The following is a 20,012-nucleotide window of genomic DNA, read 5'->3' as shown; positions in this document are numbered from 1 at the left end:
CAGTTACCGTGTTATGTAATGTTGTACTAAGGCTCCTGAGACTTAAATCAGGCAGTGCAGTTAGTGACTGGTGATTCATATGACAATGTGTAGTTAAGGTTAGGTCAGTACATGATGGGATTTGTTGTAAATTGTGGTGAATTTTATAAATATATATAAAAAGAATGAATTAAATATCAAATGTCTTGTTTGTTTAGAATTTTTACTTAATATTTAATTAAGACCAATTATTGAATTGCATTTATGCCTCTAAAAATTATTTGAAAAGTCATTAAGAATTTTGTGTAAAAATGTCCTTTTGCAAGAACTGAATTAAATGTATTATATTTGTTGTTATATCTTCTTTGTTGAAATCTGATATGATCTCATAATTTGGCAACAGGCTGATGACAGTAAAAGCAATAAAAATTGCACTTCTTTTTTCCAAATATTTCTTCATCAAAAGTAAGAATCATTAATGGAATCCTTAATGGAACTGTTAGGAACGGTTAAATTCCTTAAAATTCCGATTCCTATTCATATGAGCCTTAAAAAGCAGTGACCATGGCTTCCCTTTTCATTCATTCTGCTAAATCCTATATCAAAGCAACAGCCATGTTTTATTTCAAAAGTGTCCGAGTCATTCTGCCTGACCAACTCCGATGATCTCAGCAGCCCAACCAGCGCTGAGGCCTCCAACTTGGCAAAGTCAGAGAACTGAAACAAAAGTATCTCGTTCAAATTAACAACACTTGCCTAAGACCTTTGAAAAAAAGAGGAAATCTCAAATTATAAACATGTGGATAAACCTTAAAGGGAGGACGCTGGGAATTGGTGCACTAATAGCAGAGAGATGAACTCTGCGCAATTTCCAAAGAAAAAAGAACAAATAAACATAACAATCAATGAGCTTTGTCTTTGCGGTTGCCTGCATTAGTTGTAAAAGCACGACCCTGCGAGTAAATGCTTACGTATATGCGTGTATTTGTGGTCCTATGTGATTCCACTGGATGGCCTCTCTCGTCATGCTGCACTTATGGAGGTGTTTATGAAAGCTGTGGAACACACACACACACAGGGTTGCACATCTCACATCAAAGCCACCCACTCAAGCCTGGAGTAAGCAACACTCACTTAGTCCAGAGGCCACCCTCACTCCAGCCATCAGATAACAGTATTAAGGAGAGGAGGAGACCAGCATGGGTCAACATTCAGTCAATAACTTGTTAATCTTTTACAGACTACTTCTAAAAGCTAGGCTGTTTGATCCCAACCTGGAGGCGGCTTTTGAGAGTGTGTGTGTGTGGAGCCGAGGATGGGGTGACGGATTGGGGCCTGGCACGGTGACTGTGCAGTGTTTCGCGGTGAGCAAAGCAGATGTAATACCGTCTCCACTTTCCATTCCTCCGGGCTGCAGGGATGACTGCTGCGGATTCCAGTGGGGCTCGCATGCACATCACACAGCGTTGTGCGGCTACGGATACTGTTTATCTAGGCACGTTGGTACCAAGGATATGCTCTTTAAACATGGCACACTGCTCCTGTGGGCAGGCTGGCTTGGAGAGGCACTCAGCACTCTTAGCTACGAAACCACATCCACAATTCAATTGAGAGCTTTGAGGAAGGGAGGGGAAAAAACTAAGTGGGAGGAGGAAAAAGGGTGCCCACGGTTCATTTGATCCACATTCAAGTGTAACGAAGGAGAATGTTTATGTATTTGCTTTACAGCCAAACCACCTGTAAGCGCTTGAATATTAATAGATCATAAAGGCCTTTTCTCGGCAGGAGGCAATCATTACTTTCATACAACACTTCAACGAAATTTGGCTTCTAGAGAATCAGTGTAACCAAGGTGACAATGAGGTCATGTCCATTAAGTATGGCAGGCAGTGTAGGTTATCGTTAGGCCCGTACTAAGTTGACACTTTTTCACGTTTTCCGTGATTATTCGTGGGGCGGAAATCTGCGGCATGGATTTAAATATGGTAAAATGTGCTGAACAGTAATTTGAGTACCTAACCCTAACTGGTACTTTGGAAATATTTAGCAGATTCTGTACATGTCTTGTTAGGTGTTCTTGCAAGCCTCACAATTACTATTGCTCATACATAAGATTAAGGGGTTTTAAAAATAATTCAGCTGTAAATTACACAGCTTGTTGAGGAGAGGTGTGCAATACATTTTTTGTAAGTGATCAGACTAATGATTTTTGTCTTGCACAGGAAAAGCTGTCTAAAAATAAATCCATACTTACTCTAAAGGAGTAAGCCACATCTAGCCATATCTAGGGATGAGAATAATTGACTTGGTTCCCAGTAAGGAATCACCTAGCAACCACTCATAACACCATACCAACCACCTTGCAACACCCTAGCAATGCACTAAAAACTATTCCGAACAGCCTAGCACCCAATCTTGTTATCACCTACTGCTTTCTAGAAAATTCTATGCAGGCCTGAAGTCATTCCAGTAGGTTCTCACTATCCACGTTTCCACTATCATGCCAAATGAGGGCATGCTCGTGCGTGCCAGGGCCAGTTGCATTCCCACTGTTATTTTCTGGGCTTCATCATGCCTCCTCGGGCTTCTTCAGAACCAAAGGCCAAGCACCCTGGCCCGCCAATTACCCTTGGACCACAGAAGGCCAACTGGGCGGGGTGTGTGACGTTGGCACTAGGGCTGCGTATAAAGGGCAAGTTTTAGGGCAACACTGCAGGACTACTGGCCCGATGGTGGGAATGCAGATCGATTTTGGTCTCTTGGCTCGAGGTCCGAGGCTATTGGCCCCAGCTGACCAGTTGATAGCCCTGGCTCGCAGCGGCCTAATGTTGGTAAATCAGCTATTGTGGATCTGTCTAAGGTCACAAAATGCAATTGATGTTTGACAGCAGTACAAATCTATTTTACGCTCAGTGGTGGAAAAGTGCAATCTCCTTTAAAAGCTTAGTCAGTCTAAAACAGGCCTTTGTGTGATTTTTTTTAAAAGCTTAAAATAAATTAGTTAAACCGCAATCTCTAGATAAGAGTCTGTCTGTAGACAATAGAAGTATGGAAAGAGAGTAATCCTTTCTCAGGAAACAGACAGTCACTATAATCTCTATCCATTTCAGTGCAAGCTTTTATTTTACAGCATTCTGTTAGCTAATTAATCCTCTGAAACATTTACCACAGCAAATAAGATTTCACAATTCTTCATGCTGTACTTCAGTGATCATGCTGTTAATTTGAGAGATGAGCTTACAATTTTCTTAGGACAATGCATGATTCATCGTAGCTGAGGTGTTTGGAAACAAATGTTTAATGGTGGTTAGAGCCAACCGGCTCAGCAAACTAACACAACTGCTAAAAAGCCTCTGAGTGTAAAGGCATTAAACTGTCAGCAAATATGTAGTCCACAAAAGCAATCTTTCCTACAAAAACAAGCTTGAAACTAGTGGTGAACAAAAGAAGGATCTCTAGTCAGGTCAAGAGTCTGTGAAGAGTAATGGAAGGGGGGAGACCAGGGAGGATGTTTCCATTGAAGCCTTGAAACCAAAGCGTCTGACCAATGTTTTACAGCTACAAACTTAGGTACCAATGTCCCAAGACACTGGTTTTACCACCTTTTGGAAACATTATTAAAAAACAGCCCAGAGCAGGCTTTTAGTTTTCTTGTAATAACAGTTAATATGTCTGGAATTGAATATTTTCAACACACTGAATCGCCTCTGCTGATTCTTTGTGGTGATACAAGGTTGTTGATACAAGGATGAATTATACACATTTATACAGATATACACATTTAAGGCCAAATTTATACCCTCCATAATGTATTGTCTGTTAGTTATCATGCTACAACCTACAAAGTAGGTCTTGGTCACACCCTCTACTTAATGTCAAGTTTTAAGCTTAGCTCAGGAAAAATGTAAACGTTAGGGAAATACATTTTTAAACGAGTTAAATAAATTAATATGAATAACATATTAATAAATAAACATATGAATAAAGAAATGTGTGCACACATAATTTAAGAAAAAAAAAAAAACATATATACATACCTAACAACAAATAAAGAGATTTTCTAAAAGAACAGAAAATGTTAAAAAAAGAGTGAGTGAGTGGCCAGGGAATTTATTAGAGCAGGGATTTTAACAGCTATTGTGCAATATTTTTTATTGCTGGAAAAAAGTATTTTAAAGATAATCACACAAAAAAAGTACTTTATATATTAAAAGTATATACAGTATATGCACATTATCAGATTTCATAATGCCATTATAAAAGAGCTCATGCTCCATGCAAATTCCACTAATGTCCCACTCTTCGCTTGCAATATGAATTAACAGGCGAGATTTTAGCCTGGACCCTTAATCCCTCCTGATCGTCCAACTGTGCTTAGGCACGCCGCAGAATGGAATCTGATACACAGCCAAAGCTCCATTTAAAACACAAAGATTTGTGTGTGAATCTTACCAAATTACACAGATTCTAAACCCCACAAACAAGCTTTCAAAGAAGCAGAGGACTTCAGATACATCCTTAATTGCTACCTCTGTGTGAAGACAAACTTATTTCATAGTTAATGAATTCTCAAGAAACAGTTTTTTAGGAGTTTTAAAAGCTACACTGTGTAACTTTTGGCCCTCTTGCGGTTGAAGCATAAAACTGCAAGTTACTTGCGGAGGAACAATTTATGCAAGTTGTGATTCGGTACTGTTCTTCTGCGCAGATGAATCTCATGGTTTGAGGAGATATTTACCGACTAAGTTGGAGCCATGACACTATTTTCATGTTGATATTATGATATTTCTTTAAACATTCATAACCGATATATTACTTTGAGGAAGATAAACAAAACTCTTAATTATATTTCAACACTTTAATCTCTGAGGCATATCCAATATTAAAGGCTTATAACACTTAAAAAAAAACAAAAAACGAGGGTCAATTGTTTGGTATCATTGTAAAGAAAATGTTACATTTTTAATGATATAGATTGTGATACATTCTGAGACTCTCAGCCTAATAAACTGCTTAAAAAAAATATATATATATAAAATTCACAAAAAAACTTGAGCCAAAAATTTACTATTTTTCTGATTTGACATTATATATCTCTGGGTATAAATTAGGTGGCTCCGAAAATCTGTTTGTTCCCAATCATGTAAACTGTAACTGAGAAGAAAATTGTGTTGATACGACAAAGCAATCAAAAGTTATAGCATTACAAATATATTTTATCAGTGTCCAAAAAACATCTCCAAGTGACCAAAAGCCTCTCCAAACAAATAAAACATAATAAAAGTACATAAGATATAATTACACATGCAAACACAACAATGACTAATGGTTGACATCGCATGCAAACATGATTTTAGTAATGAGATTTCACAGAATGAGTGCCTTTTGACTCAATGAGTCTGCTTCATTGAGTCAGTGTGGCCATATGTAACATTGTGCTTCGTGTGGATTATCTAATGATGTATGCATCCCATTACATTGTGTGTGGGCTCCTTTGAAAGATAATCACCTCTTCCAAATAATGGTATGTAATATTTTATGTTCTGTTAATTTTTCGTCAATTTATAAGCGAAACCGTGACATATAAGCAACACCAGTTCACATGTAACATAGCTATTACTCGCTATATTTTTGTCTGTGAGTAAAACAAATAGGCTGGTTATATTATACTCTTAGAGCTTTGTAACAACATATGACACATGGCTATTTGATCAGTCTGATGTTTTTACTGATTACAATAATATGTACAGTGCAATTTTATTTATTGATTTGTCTGCAAATTTCAAAGCAATTGTCCAGTTTTGGTCATAATGCCTACAGACACTGGAAAGTAGAGCTTCTGAGCTTAAAGGGTTAATATGAATATTCAAGTGTTTATCCACTACACAATACACATTTATGTTTGTATTGTGAAATGCATTTAAATCACTGAGTTCAACTGAAGACTACATTTTTATTACAATCTCTATCCTCAGTTGTAAATGCAAGTGAACCGTAATACTACTTAGGTCTACGCAGTGCAAACAATAAGACTGTAATAAAAAAACGCAAAATGAGGATTTCATAATGATGAAATATATTTTATTGAACATGAAAAAAATATACAGAAATATGCAATATAACAATGAGAGATGTTAACATGCTAAACAAATGTATTTACATACATTAGTGTGCTATGAAATTGGTACATTTTAAACAACTTGAGATGAGCATACATTTTCATGAGGATCTACCTTATACCTATAGTGGCTTTTAGATCTGTTTAAACAGACTATCTGTTAAAAGGAAAAAATGGTAAGTGTCCGCACACTGTTTTACTTTATTGGGTTACACTTGCTTGCAAAGTTTAGACCATTAGGTCTAGGTCTATTTTTTTTCTACTAAAAGGACCATGTAAAGTGACAACAACTCATGCATTTCTGTGACTGGCGTAAAATAAAAATTAAGAAAACAGTGGCACACACACACTTTGGAAATCTCGAAACTGCAGCAATGTTATAAATTACTCAGATGTCATGAATATTAGAAAACACGTAACAGTAACTTCACCCAAAAAAACTAAACTAAATTTAACAGATCTTGATCGATTTGCATTTCATTAAAGCATAACAACCAATATAAGCTTCAACAACCCTACCAGAAAACATATCCAAGCATTATAGCTGGTAAACAACTTCACCAAACGGTTAAACATCCATTAGGAGAGTCATTTCACAGCACTGCTAAACAGCTGTTGCACGCGCTTCCCGCTTCCACCGACACTCAGCCAACACAGCGTGACCATCTTTCTGAGCATACGGACATGACGTAACCATGCAGGGACAAATTACGTATGCCTGCGATTCCGCACCAAATCAAACCTATTGCAGGCTTACCGTAGTAAATCGGGGTAAGATAAGAACAGGGTTTTGATCATGGATATTTTTATATACTCACTCAATAATAAACTTTTGTTAATTGTAACCAAAATCTTACATAGTGCAGCTTTAACAAAAATATATAAGACCAAAGTCTGAGACCACTAGTGAAAGTTTGTTGCATTTTTCTAATTTAATTGAAAACTTTTCATTACAAATTATTTATGAGCATATCAATGTGTTAAGTGTATCAGGTGTTAAGTGTAATTAAAAAAGAATAAGAATTTCCAGTGCCCTTTAATAACAACATGCACTCAAATTGGCATGGACTTTACAAGTTTGTATAATACCTGATGATTCATGTTACCCAAACATGATTTCATTATGTTACAAATACCTTTTCTACAAAGGAGTTAACTGGGTCAGTGTCACAAAGCTGCTTTCATTTGATTAGTGGCATTTTTTTTTTTAAATGTGCGCACCTTAAATATTTATTTATTTATTAAAAACCTTATCTCAAGAATTAAATGAAAAAATGTGGTGTCAGACTTTTGGATCTAGCCTTGGTTATCTATGTAAAACCTCTCTTTTTTATAAGTTCTTGTTTTTCATAAGAATTCAATAGAAAAGGTCTTTTTTGTCTTTCTTATTAACATTAACTTATTTAAAACACTCCAGATGCTGGCTGTTTGTTTGTGACACAATAATCACATCTACAAAAGACAGACAGGCTCTTCAGGTAACCCTTCCCGTTAAAGAGCCCCCTAGCAAACGCTTTCCAAAATGAACTGGGCTGAACTACAGTAAGCTGCCTTGCGAGAGCAGATTCCTTGATGCTTATCAGTTCTGTGTTTGAGTGGAATTACAGGGAGTCTCATGGGCCATAAGACCTGTCCACCCTCAAACTGCACGTGACTGTACCCTTACACCAATTATCGAATAAGGCTTGGAAATAATACCAGTGTATAAAAAGCTGGTGTGTTTTTTTTTTTTTTTAAATACTTGCTCCTATCCAAGCTTTTCCACGTTCAATACAAGTTAAGCTGAATTGACAACGTTTGTGGCATAATGTTGATTACCACAAAAAATAATTACGACTTGTCCTACTTTTTTTTTTTTTTTAAGCAAAAAACTGGGTTACAGTGAGGCACTTACAATGGAAGTGAATGGGGCCAATCCGTAATCTTCAAAATACTCACAATTTTACATCTCAGTGCCATGGCGACGCAAAACCGTAAACCAGAAGTCGTGGATAATTAGATGTGATCTAGGATCTTTACACAGCTTTATACATTGCATGCCACTGAAGTAACTGTAGGTCCATCTCTCACAGCCTCATTTTAATTTTAGTCAAAAATCAGATATGGTGCTGCTGTGAATAAGGTCTACTCAGAAGAGCTGTTAAAAAACGATCATTTTGCAATTCCATTTGTTGACACTAGCGGCACAGAAATTACACACTTAAGCAGCAACATCCTCAAAAGGGAGAAAAGAGCAGAGGAGGACAGAAAGAGAAAATCAGATACTCTGGATGAAGTGAGTCCTGCGCACCACTTCTCAGAGCAGCATCCTTTAATTACGCATCTATGAATAGAACCTCCAACACCACAGCATAAGTGCCAGCTACCCGTCTGGCCACCATTTTCTACCCTCACCCTTCTGTTGTCTGTCCAACACACACTATTGAGATGTACTTCTTACATAACTGCTTTATGCTTTTTTTGTTCTGCACGTTCCAGTCAATCTCGAGTCGCCACATTTTTTTCTTTTCAAGCTGGCCTTTTCCCTCTGTGAAATCAAAACACTCCAAATGGAGCTGTGGTTGGCCCTGTGGCTGGAGTGACACTTTCCACTGTGGCTTTGAACAGTTCATTTCGGACAATTCCGGAAAAGCAGCAGAGGCTAAACTTCTCGCAAGTTAAAATGTTTTTGATCATGTATCTAATGATGTCAGGAACCTAAATTAAAGCATAGATGTGAATGCCGCTCTTGGGGAATGCTCGGCTTGACCTCGTTAGTCAGCATCTAGAGGCTCTTTTCTGAATCAAGGACTAAGGGGATTTCTTCCAGCCATTTTGGTGCCAAACAATTTCATAACTCAAAACAATTATTCTAGCCCTTTCGATTTATGCCTGAGCAAATGAGGTGATAACAGACACATTCCATTATTTCTGAATAAAGCTGACAGGTGGAAGGTTAAACTGTTTGAAGTTTACAGCACCCCGCTGTTATCTTAAACAAGCTGCCCAGAGCACTCTCCACATGAGGGCAGAGGACGTCCGACAAAGGGCCGCGCTGGAGCTTAGCACTCTGGGGACCTAGGCTGGGGCCTCCCTGGGCTGGGACAACAATCTTCAGTGAAAGAGTAACTAAATATTACACCATCCCATTATATGAGAGAGTGACCAAAAGTCGTGATTATCACACACACACGTCAGATTTCCACAATAAGTATTTCTTCTCTTGGACAATATTTTTTATGTTGGAAAGAAATAAACTCTCGCTAGTTCGAATCCCATGGCGTGCTGAGTGACTCTAGCCAGGTCTCCTAAGCAAACAAATTGGCCCGGTTGCTAGGGAGGGTAGAGTCACATGGGGTAACCTCCCCCTAATGTGGTTCATTCTCGGTGGGGCACGTGGTGAGTTGAGCGTGGATGCCGCGGTGGATGGCGTGAAGCCTCCACACATGCTATGTCTCCGTGGCAAAGCGCTCAGCAAGCCACATGATAAGATGCACGGGTTGACGATCTCAGACGCAGAGGCAACTGGGATTCGTCCTCCGCCACCCGGACTGAGGCGACCACGAGGATTTAAAAGCACATTGGGAATTGGCCATTCCAAATAAAAATAAAAAAAAGTAAAAAAATTAATAAAAGAAAGAAATAAACACACTGAGCACTTTAATAGGAACACTTTGGTCCAAATAAAGTGCCCGACGTGGTCTTCTGCTGTTGTAGCCCATCCGCCTCAAGGTTCGACGTGTTGTGTATTCTGAGATGCTATTCTGCTCACTACAATTGTACAGAGTGGTTATCTGAGTTACCGTAGCCTTTCTGTCAGCTCAAACCAGTCTGGCCATTGTCCGTTGACCTCTCATCAACAAGGCGTTTCCATCCGCAGAACTGCCGCTCACTGGTTTTTTTTTGTTTTTGGCACCATTCTGAGTAAACTCTAGACTGTTGTGCATGAAAATCCCAGGAGATCAGCAGTTACAGAAATATTCAAACCAGCCTGTCTGAAACCAACAATAATGCCATGGTCGAAATCACTGAGATCACATTTTTTCCCCCATTCTGATGGTTGATGTGAACATTAACTGAAGCTCCTGGCCTGTATCTGCATGATTTTATACACTGCATTGCTGCCACATGATTAGCTGATTAGATAATCGCATGAATAAGCAGGTGTTCAGGTGTTCCTAATTAAGTGCTCAGTGAGTGTATATTTATATTTTTCTTCAACATTAAGTTCTTTACACTTAGGTTTTAAAGCAGTAACAGACAGAAATTTTACTACTATAATTTAACTCCATGGCAGCTATAAATTCATAAATGCACGTTTGTTGGGAAATGATGACATACAGTGATTTGTTTATAATTTTCCACCCATTTTAACTCATGCTTCCCTGACTATCACAAATAATTATTTAATATAGACCTTCAACAAATTTTATAAGATCTAAGAAAAAAATCTGCACGATTTGCACTAATATTTGTCAAAGTAATGTCCTTGATCTCTTGTTTAGTGTCAGGCCTTGATTGTTGATGGTATGTTTGCCTTGTTCTGCATTCCATAGCAAATTTCTGTAACTGACTTATACAGATTAAAATGACTGCAGGGTTGACAGTCACTGTGTAGTTGACCAACTGAGGTCTGCTCCACACATGCTAATGGGGCAAAGGTTGCTTGCTGCTCTAAGGTCTAAAGTTTAACCAAGAGCACCACCTAGAGAAAAACATGTTCTGTCCAGTGCCAGGACAATTTAATTAAGTAAATTCACAGCATTTTTAGAATCTTTGCATCTTATACAGAATTCGGCAAGTGCTTTAATCAAAAGCAGTGGAATGTAATAGATGTTAAAGAACTAGAAACCTAGTTCTATAATGTTCATAAGCAATATAAGAGCATGCTACTTCCTAACTGAGAGGAATGGCTGATGAGTGTTTAGTACATTAGCACAAAAACAATCTACAAATACCAAAAGCTAAAGTAACAAGCCCTATTATCTTTACCCAGTAGAAAATAAAAGGCTCAAATGTTGCTCTTTAATAGCTCACAAGAAGAGTTCTCACCAAGATTAAACTTGGTCTTAGATGATTTTATTAAAGTTTATTAAGAGAAAATCTGATAAGCAGCAAACATAACAGTGATTTTCCTATAGGTCATCACAACTTCCTTACATATAACTATTCACTTATTCAACAATCACAATTCACAGCAAGATTAGTCCTTTGTAAATGCAAGAAATCATCTACTGAGATTGTCACGCCAAATCTCAGTTAAACAGTCGATTCTGGACATGTGTTCTTTCTCTGAAGAAAAATCTAGCTATAGCTTTCATATTTTTGCTTTTTTTTATTTAATTTTCAAAAACTATTCTTTGCATATATCCTCTTTATAAATGACTACACCCAAGCTCAATCATGGCTCATGAGTTTTGTTTCTTGTTGGCATCAGTTCAATACTGTGTGGTTAAGGTAAAACATCAATCAGGAATGCTTAGATATACTAAGATGCAACTTTTCCATATCTTTTAAAAATATGATGCACAAAACATCCAAACCTGGAGGTGTATGCACGTAAACAATAATTAATTCTCAATGGAGTCTCCTATAGTGCACATTAGTAAGGAAGACAGATATCTGAAGGATTTCATTCAGGACAATGTGCTTTCAGCACCTTCTTATTAGGAGGGCCCTCAACCTGTGACACACATCTTACAATGAGCCATTGTGACTGGACTGGATATCCGGAGAAACAAACATGACTATAACTAAAATTGAAAAGTGATCATCAAAATAAGCCAGGACACTCGTTCAAGGTCAGGTTGAGGACATTCTTGTCCTGGTTTTATTATATTCTTCCAGAAAATCCATCAAATGGTTGGAGCCACGGCCTAGCAGTTAGCACAGTGCACTAGACACATTGAGGTGTGGTGCTCATGTAAGAGACACCGGTTCAAATCCAACTTGCACTATGTCTCCATTAATAAAGAGTGACAAAAAAGCACAGCAGGTGGTGAATAACGTCCCTGATGATGACTAAAACATGTTGTGACATGTTGTTTGATGAATTATGAAGCTGTCCCACACCTTCTGAATAGAGTGAGGACTTCTCGGGTCTTTTCATCTTTGGGGGTTGAAACTGTACCTGTTCAGTGCTTGGGGTATTTCATCTAATAGAGACCATGGGCTTTTTTTGACCTCTGTCTCTTCTTCAGAAGACATTAGCAAGATCAATGAGCACTAAAGTTTCTTCAGAGTGTTAACTCTGTAAAGAGGGAAGAAAAAGAGAAGGACTGGTGAAGAGGAAAATGAGGTAAAAAATGGCAGTGACTGATGAACTAGCATGTCAAAGAAGGATCTAGCCCTTGTGCTTGAGGGCAGGTTCACCAGCCGATGACTTACGATGGCTGCTTCTCTGAACAACAGATCTAAACACAATCTCAAGGGCCAAGCAGACAGTGTCTCTTGGGGAACAAAATAAGGTGACAAAAGGGTGACATGCCTGACACATTCACCTCCTCCTTAAATGGGTCTGTGGTGATGTGGGCGTGGCCGGGCGAAGTCTGTGGAGAGCGAGGCTGGGAGAGGAAGAACGGTAAGGATTGACACTTGTAGGAAATTATTTCTAACAGCTGTTCTGTGTTTCATTGAGAGCTGAAGATGGATAAAAAGGGTATCCAGACTGCTGGAGGGGAGAGAGAGAGAGACACACAATGCTGACTGTGTGGTCATAAATTTTATGTTGTGCTGAAAAGCAGTTTGTTGGTTGATGCTGAAAAGTGTAGAAATAAAACTCACGCTGGATTGTTTGGAGGATGGAAACGTAGTCATGCAGTCCTCGTCGCTGGCCGAAATCTTCAAGACCCTCGCCGGCATCCATCAGGCTCAACATCAGGCCCTGCTTGAACTACGCATGGAACAGGAGCATTGATTCCAGGCGCTGGTCAAGGCTCAAGCAGAGGACCGGCAGGTGTTATGGAGCTTAGTACCCCAGGACGGATCTTCCACCACGACCCCAGCCGCGACTACGGACACGCTCGCTAAGATGGGACCGCAAGATGACCCTGAGGCTTACATTGAGATGCTAGAGCGGATGGCCGAGGCGTGGAAGTGGCGAACACCCAGTGGGTGGTCCACCTACTGCCACTGCTGACTGGGGAAGCCCAACTTGCGGCCTATCAACTTCCAGACAACAACCTCCTGGTGTACGAGGATCTGAAAAGAGCCATCTTGCAGTGGGTCGACCGTAGCCCGGAGCAACAGCTTTCCGGTCACTGACGCTTGGTGTGCATGCCCGCCTTCCCGTTCGCCTTCTCCCGACAGCTCCGTGACGCCTGCCGAAGGTGGATGCTGGCTGAAGATCACTATGCTGAGGAGATACTCGATCTGGTGGTACTGGAACAGTTCATCGCCCGGCTACCAAAAGGGACAGCAGAGTGTGTCCAGTGCCACCGACCGGCGTTGCTGGATGGGGCGGTCCAGCTGGCTGAGGACCATATGGTGGTGTATTCGGAGGCTGGTGAGCCACCTTCTCTCTCTCTCTCTCTATCTCTCTCTCTCTCTCTCTCTCTCTCTCTCTCTCTCTCTCTCTCTCTCTCTCTCCTCCCTCCCCCTCATCCTGTCCCTGTTCCCCAGAAATGGGGAATTCCTACCTCACAACCGGTCTCTCTGTCCCGTGGGCCGTTTATCTCACCGGTTTCCCCTAACCCTCTCTGCTCTCCCCCACAGGCTGGTGAATCCGCTGCTGCGGTGTGGGCATGAAGTCTGGACCAGCAGTCTGTCGGAGCTGCAGGGAACCTGGCATTTCCAGGACCAATGCCCCATGATGGAGGTGGAGACATTGGTCCGGGTCCCCGATGCACCACAGGTCACCCCTAATTGAGCAGAGGTGTACCGGATACCTGTGAGTATTAAGGGGGGTATATATCAAGCCTTGGTGGATTCAGGTTGTAATCAAACCTCCATTCACCAAAGCTTGGTTCAATCCGAGGCTTTGGAAACAAGCCAGCGGGTGAAAGTAAGGTGTGTGCACGGGGACATCCAAAATTACCCTGTAGTGACGGTCACTATTCAATTTCACGGACAAAAACATAGTGTTGAGGCTGAGGTTAATTCACGCCTCACCCATACACTAATCTTGGAAACTAATTGGCCGGCATTTACTACCTTATTAAGGGGAATGTGTGTGGATGGGTCCTGCAACAAAGCATATCAGTGTGTGGTGTGTGACTCGCTGGCTGGGGAGGCGGGGCCAGGGCCGTCTACGTCAGCTCCACGTCAGGAGGATGTAAGGGAGGGGGAAGTCAATGACTGTCAGCTGGTGAATCCGCTGGCCACCCCAAGAGTGCCAATGCATCCCCTTCCATTGATTGAGGTCCCCTTCAAAAGAACTGGTATGAACCTCATCGGGCCATTAGAGCGGATGGCACGCGGGCATTGCTTTGTGTTGGTTCTGGTGGAATATGCAACGCGATATCTGGAAACAGTGCCTCTGCGCAACATCTCAGCACATAGTGTTGCGGAGGCACTCTTTAGAGCAATCTCCCGAGTGGGGATTCCAAAAGAAATCCTCACAGATCAGGGCATGTTTGTATCACGTACACTACGCAAACGGCCGCTCATGCATTCCCCTGACTTCTCTCTCCATTTTTTGTTGGACTTGGGGTTGGGGCCTGTATTATCCCAGGTAGTGGAGGGGGAGGAATGCCCCGTGCTGTACATTAGACGAAAGCTCTCGGTGCGAGAGAATAAGTACAGCACGATAGAGGAGGAGTGCCTGGCCATCATATGGGTGGTCCTCACCCTCCGGTACTACCTGATTGGGAGGGCCTTCACCCTCTGTTCGGACCATGCCCCACTTCAATGGCTCCATCTCATGTAGGATGCCAACGTGTGGATCACCTGTTGGTATCTGGCTCTCCAGCCTTTTAAGTTCGAGGTGGTTAACAGGCCAAGGGTGCAGGTGGCTGTGGCGGATTTCCTCTCTAGAAATGGGGAGGGGGGGGGGGGGGGGTGAGTAAGTCGTAGGGCGGATGGCACCCCGGCCTGAGTCGGGCGATGGGGGTATGTGGTGATTTAGCCGTGGCCGATCGATGTCTGTGGAGAGCGAGGCCGGGAGAGGAAGAACGGTAAGTATTGACACCTGTGGGAAATTATCTCTAACAGCTGTTCTGTGTTTCAGTGAGAGCTGGAGAGAGATAAAAAGGGTGTCCAGACTGCCGGATGGGAGAGAGATGCATGATGCTGACTATGTGTGATTCTGTTTGAGCTGAAAAGCCATTTGTTTGTGTGTTACACTGAAAGAGTGTTGAAATAAAAAGACTCACGTTGGATTGTTCACCCAGCTCCCGCTTCCCCTTCAGAGAGTTAAAGAAACTTGTCACAGGGTCAGATTCTACATTTCTGTAGCATTTAATGTCTGAAGTCCACTTATAATGTTAGACAAGGTTTCTCATACCTAAACAATGATAAATTCGCTTTACATTACCATTTTCCACCCTTTCTCTGACTATTAGAATTAAACAGCCTGTTTTTCCCTATTTCACCTTGAAGAATTGACCTTAAACACCTTTAGTGTTTGAGAAACATTGCTGGTTATTGACATTACAATGGCCAGTGCAATTTGACCTCTAGGTGCCGGTATGTAAATATCAGTGCACATGGTTCAGATGTCAATACTGTGAAGACTTCTGAATGACCCATTTTTGCAGCTTGGTTTCCATAAATGACCTGGGTGGACTGGTGAGGAGCTTTGCACTGTGAATATGAGAGTATATGTATATAATACATCAAACTATTTTATTTATAAAGAGCATGGAATATCCATAATAAAGTGGGGTACAAACATTTGAGAAATGCTACGAAGCTTCATCCATTTCCAATTTAATTTTGTAACTTCTTGGTATTTAGTATTTCCCCCTTTTGGTTTAATGAGAGCATACACACACATATATACTCAACAGGTTAGTGAAAAAGCTGCTGATCCATGTCATCTCAGCATGATTTGAGAATTGTCCAAAGACCATTTTGTGTGCTTCAAAGTAAGCACAAAGGAGTTAACACCGTCAAAACACAAATTTGCTTACATTTGTTTAGTGACCTAAAATAGTGCAGAATATACATTTTACGTTAAAAAATATTTTAAAATTTTTTTTTAATGATAAACTTTGTTATTTCTGTTTTAAAAAAGAAGGCATCAGACTTTTGTACCATACGGTATGGCCGCTTAAAGAGCAATTACAAAGTATATTTAATAAAAAAGTGCAAGCAAATGCCTGTCGCCCAAGTGTCTGGGAGCTTTGTGCTTTGGTAGGACTCAGTGAGGCATCACAGTGAGGTGTTCACTTACCGCTTGGATTAAACGCCATGCAGGATATAGGCTTATCATGTGCTGGAAAATGTGCAATCACTCCCTCTCCATCTGAGTCCTCGCTAACTAGGACCTGAAATACAAACACACAGAAAAAAACACAGTACAGCTACAGTAAGTTGATTGAGTCACATAAATACAGGCTGACTTCTTGTTTACCTCACGTCTCAGTGTTTTAGACACACAGTTGGTCATTTGCGCTACAACGGCCTGTGCAATCTGATCTTCACAGTTATGTACGATGTAATCACTTTAACGAATATGTGGTTTGGCATTTTGTTTAAACAAAGTGTGTTCCAAGTTATGTTCCATTGTACTGACCAAAAAAATTAGACAAAACGTTTTTCATGTCATTTTGATGATTGTCACCCATTCGCCGTTTTATATTATTCAGCCCTAAACATGTTGCGGGTGACTGACAATTATTCTCCTGTCCACGTTATTGTACAAAGGAAGAAAGACACATGGTCTGCTAAGAGTTTTATTATGGAATTCACACAAACATTCTATAAAATATGTTTTCTTCAAAGAAATTAATGTGATGATTAATGTGATCAATGTGCAGACTCTGCCAAGCCTCACAGTGCAACAGCTCTGCATCAGACAGGAAGAAAAGTGATGTGTTGAAGGAGTTTAAGCACACACTCACAGCAGGAGGAAACTCTAGTGTCTCTCCCCATTTTGATATCCAAAAAAGATTAAGATATATGAGCGATAACATGGATCTGTAATTCAGCCCTTTATGCGTTACTACAGACAACTACCACAGGGATATTTAGAAATTAATTTCTTGCATGTAGAAAAAAGTTAGAAAGAAATAGCTTTTTCTATATTATTATTATTTTATGGAAGGAACGAAGGAACGAAGGAAGGAAGGAAGGAAAGAAGGAAAGAAAGAAGGAAGGAAGGAAAGAAAGAAAGAAAGAAATAAAGAAAGAAAAAGAAAAGGAGAGTTGCTCCGCAAGAGGCTATTCTCTGGTCAGTGGCCCTCTGTTAAGTTTGCTCATGAAAGAGATTATAACTAAGCCCAGACATGAGACAGCCAGAGAGAAGAGTGATAAATCTAGTGTAGTGTTGCATTAAGAAGCAAGGCAGCTTTTAATAGGATCCAGTCCAAACAGAAAACAGCCTTGCTCTAAAACCCAGAGATTTATTTTGAACTGCAAAAAAATGCCCCATGACACAAACCAGATCACTTTTCTGGGGGCAAGAACAGACAATGTTGTTCTTTACAGGAATATACTATTGCTTTGGAAAAGTGTACGGATAGTTCCAAAGAGCAAATAAACTTCTCGTAGGAAATAAAGAGTTGTGAGGGGTGGACGATGATGAAGGGTAGGGGCGTGTCCTTGAGCCTAGGAGTGGAGGAAAAGGGGGGAATATTTTTTTTTTTTTAAATCACAGAAGAAAAAACACCAGAGATCATTTCTGGAGTCACGGGAGAGTGACATAGACAGTAAATTCCATAAAGCTGTATTGTGTGAACGCCACAAACATGAGTAGTCTGCTTTGGAAGGAGCCAAGCTTCTTGTGAGGCTGGCTCTGGTGTGACGGGCCATTGTCGATGGAAATCTAAATGCAGGAAACTACTTTGATAGAGAGGGATTTTAAAAAGTGTTGACTCTGGCAAATCAGAGCAGCAGAGGTGTATAAACAAGCAGAATAAATCACACTTCTGAAAGAGGGTAACATGTAGGTCGGCCACAGTAAACTCTCTAGGGAATAGAGGGTTTAAATATCACATTTTTAAGAGCCCACAAAATGGGAGGATCTATTTACATGTGTCAGAATCAACAGTGAAAAAAGGATAGCGAAACCTGTTCCAACTTAACCTCTCTATGTGTAAAAATCCTTGAATAGGAGAACTGGAAATATTAAAGCTAGCCTTTAACCCGAGTGCTCTATTAATGTGAACACGTGCCAGATGAACACCTAGAAATGTTTTCTGCTCACCCATAACAGCAGGAGTTAAAAGATCATCCGGCTTTTATGCTAGGACAATCAATTTAACACATTCATTTGATTAATTATAAAAAATAACAAGAAATACATATATCAACAAGTCCGATCCATGGAGGCCCCACCTTGCAACTAACAGGACTTAAAGGACCTGTTGCTAACATCTTGGTGCCAGATACCACAGGACACCTTCAGAGGTCTTGTGGAGTCCATGCCTCGACGGGTCAGAGCTGTTTTGGCAGCACGAGGGGGACCTACATGATATTAGGCAGGTGGTTTTAAGGTTGTGGCTGATTGGTATATATAAATATAAAAAGAACGCATTAAAATGTGCTCAAAAATAGCTTAACGGAGCACAATAGAATGGACAGAACATAAGGGTCTTGAGACACGTTTTTCAAAGTTGAACTCCAAAAATGGGTGCTCATATCCCAAGGCGCTAAAAAAACTAGTGAGACATGAAACAACAGCCAAAAACCACTGTCTCATTCATGTACAGACCAACAATTTAAAAAACGTATACTGTGTAAATGGCCCCTATAGGCCAGTAAGGCTAATCTTCAGTGATTTGAAAATACAACAAACAATATATTGACTTCTAATACAATTCTATTCAATGCATTCATCATCTGTCACAATAATGTAGTCTCTGAATTCTCTTCTGAGGTTACTGATTATATGTGATGAACTGCAATTCATTTGATTAATTAATATGCATAACATGTAATACATCTGATAATGATTTTTAATCCTATTTTTTAAAAATTAGGCCTTGGTGGATATGGAGACCTTTCTGCAATGCTCCACCAATGACCTGCCTGTGATCTCACACTAAAAGGCTACAGTCATGCCAGCCAAGGGGGAGACAGCAACAGGAAGTGGCTCAATCATGAGATCAGGAGATTGTGGCCTGGCACAGAGTCTGTGAACGTACAGTGGAGCATGTGCTCTTATGATAAGGTGATGACAAACCCCTTTGGGCAATAAGAAGCTCTAATACTAAATTAGTTATGAATGAGATTAATGGATTATTTATCTCAGAGAAAAGTAGAATGTATCTTGGTTTTTTGGGATCAAGGTCAGGTTAGTGAAGAATGTACTGTAAACAGAGCCACACTGTTGTGACATAGGTGTTGTTGCCAGCGACATGCCAGAAATCTTTTTATTCACAGGCCTTTTTTATCTCCATCCCTGGCCTTTATAAGATTGAACAAGCCTTGAACTGTACAGAATATGATGTATAAGTGAACGTTTCATACCTGCCCCTCTCCCACAGTGTGCGTGTCTATAATTGTAACCACGCCAGGCTGGTGAGGGCTGCGACGAGTACCGCTGTGGGCAGTGCCTTCCTCATCAGCCACCCCTGATGGCAGTGTTCCAGCGAGCTGGGTCACGACCTTCCCCACCATGGTCAAGCCTGTCTTTAATGTCTGACAGAAAGCAAGATACACATATATTACAACAATTTATGAACCTTTGAATTTAGTTTTTATTTAACCCTTTGATCCATGATGTCCACTACAGTAAAAAGATCTTTAAAAGCCATTTCTAACCATTCAGGGAGTGATGTTACATTGAGTCCCATGGAGCGCCATTTTTTATTTTCCTGGTCAATGGCTGTGC

General features: G+C 40.5%; 1 protein-coding gene across 5 annotated transcripts in view; it reads right to left on the bottom strand.

The window, feature by feature from the left end:
* The window catches only part of bcas3 (BCAS3 microtubule associated cell migration factor), a 329,405-nt gene that overhangs the window by 255,724 nt on the left and 53,669 nt on the right, over positions 1–20,012 (bottom strand). For all 5 annotated transcript variants that reach the window (XM_051666123.1, XM_051666124.1, XM_051666125.1 and 2 more), the window contains exons 12-13: positions 19,649–19,819; positions 16,410–16,503 (exon numbers count right to left, since the gene is read on the bottom strand). In XM_051666123.1, coding sequence (XP_051522083.1) covers positions 16,410–16,503; positions 19,649–19,819 — 265 coding nt within the window. The remainder of the gene's footprint in view (positions 1–16,409; positions 16,504–19,648; positions 19,820–20,012) is intronic.

The sequence above is a fragment of the Myxocyprinus asiaticus genome, chromosome 31 (genome assembly GCF_019703515.2).
Source record: "Myxocyprinus asiaticus isolate MX2 ecotype Aquarium Trade chromosome 31, UBuf_Myxa_2, whole genome shotgun sequence".
NCBI classification, from domain to species: Eukaryota; Metazoa; Chordata; class Actinopteri; order Cypriniformes; family Catostomidae; genus Myxocyprinus; species Myxocyprinus asiaticus.
This window is presented reverse-complemented; position numbering and strand designations above follow the sequence as displayed.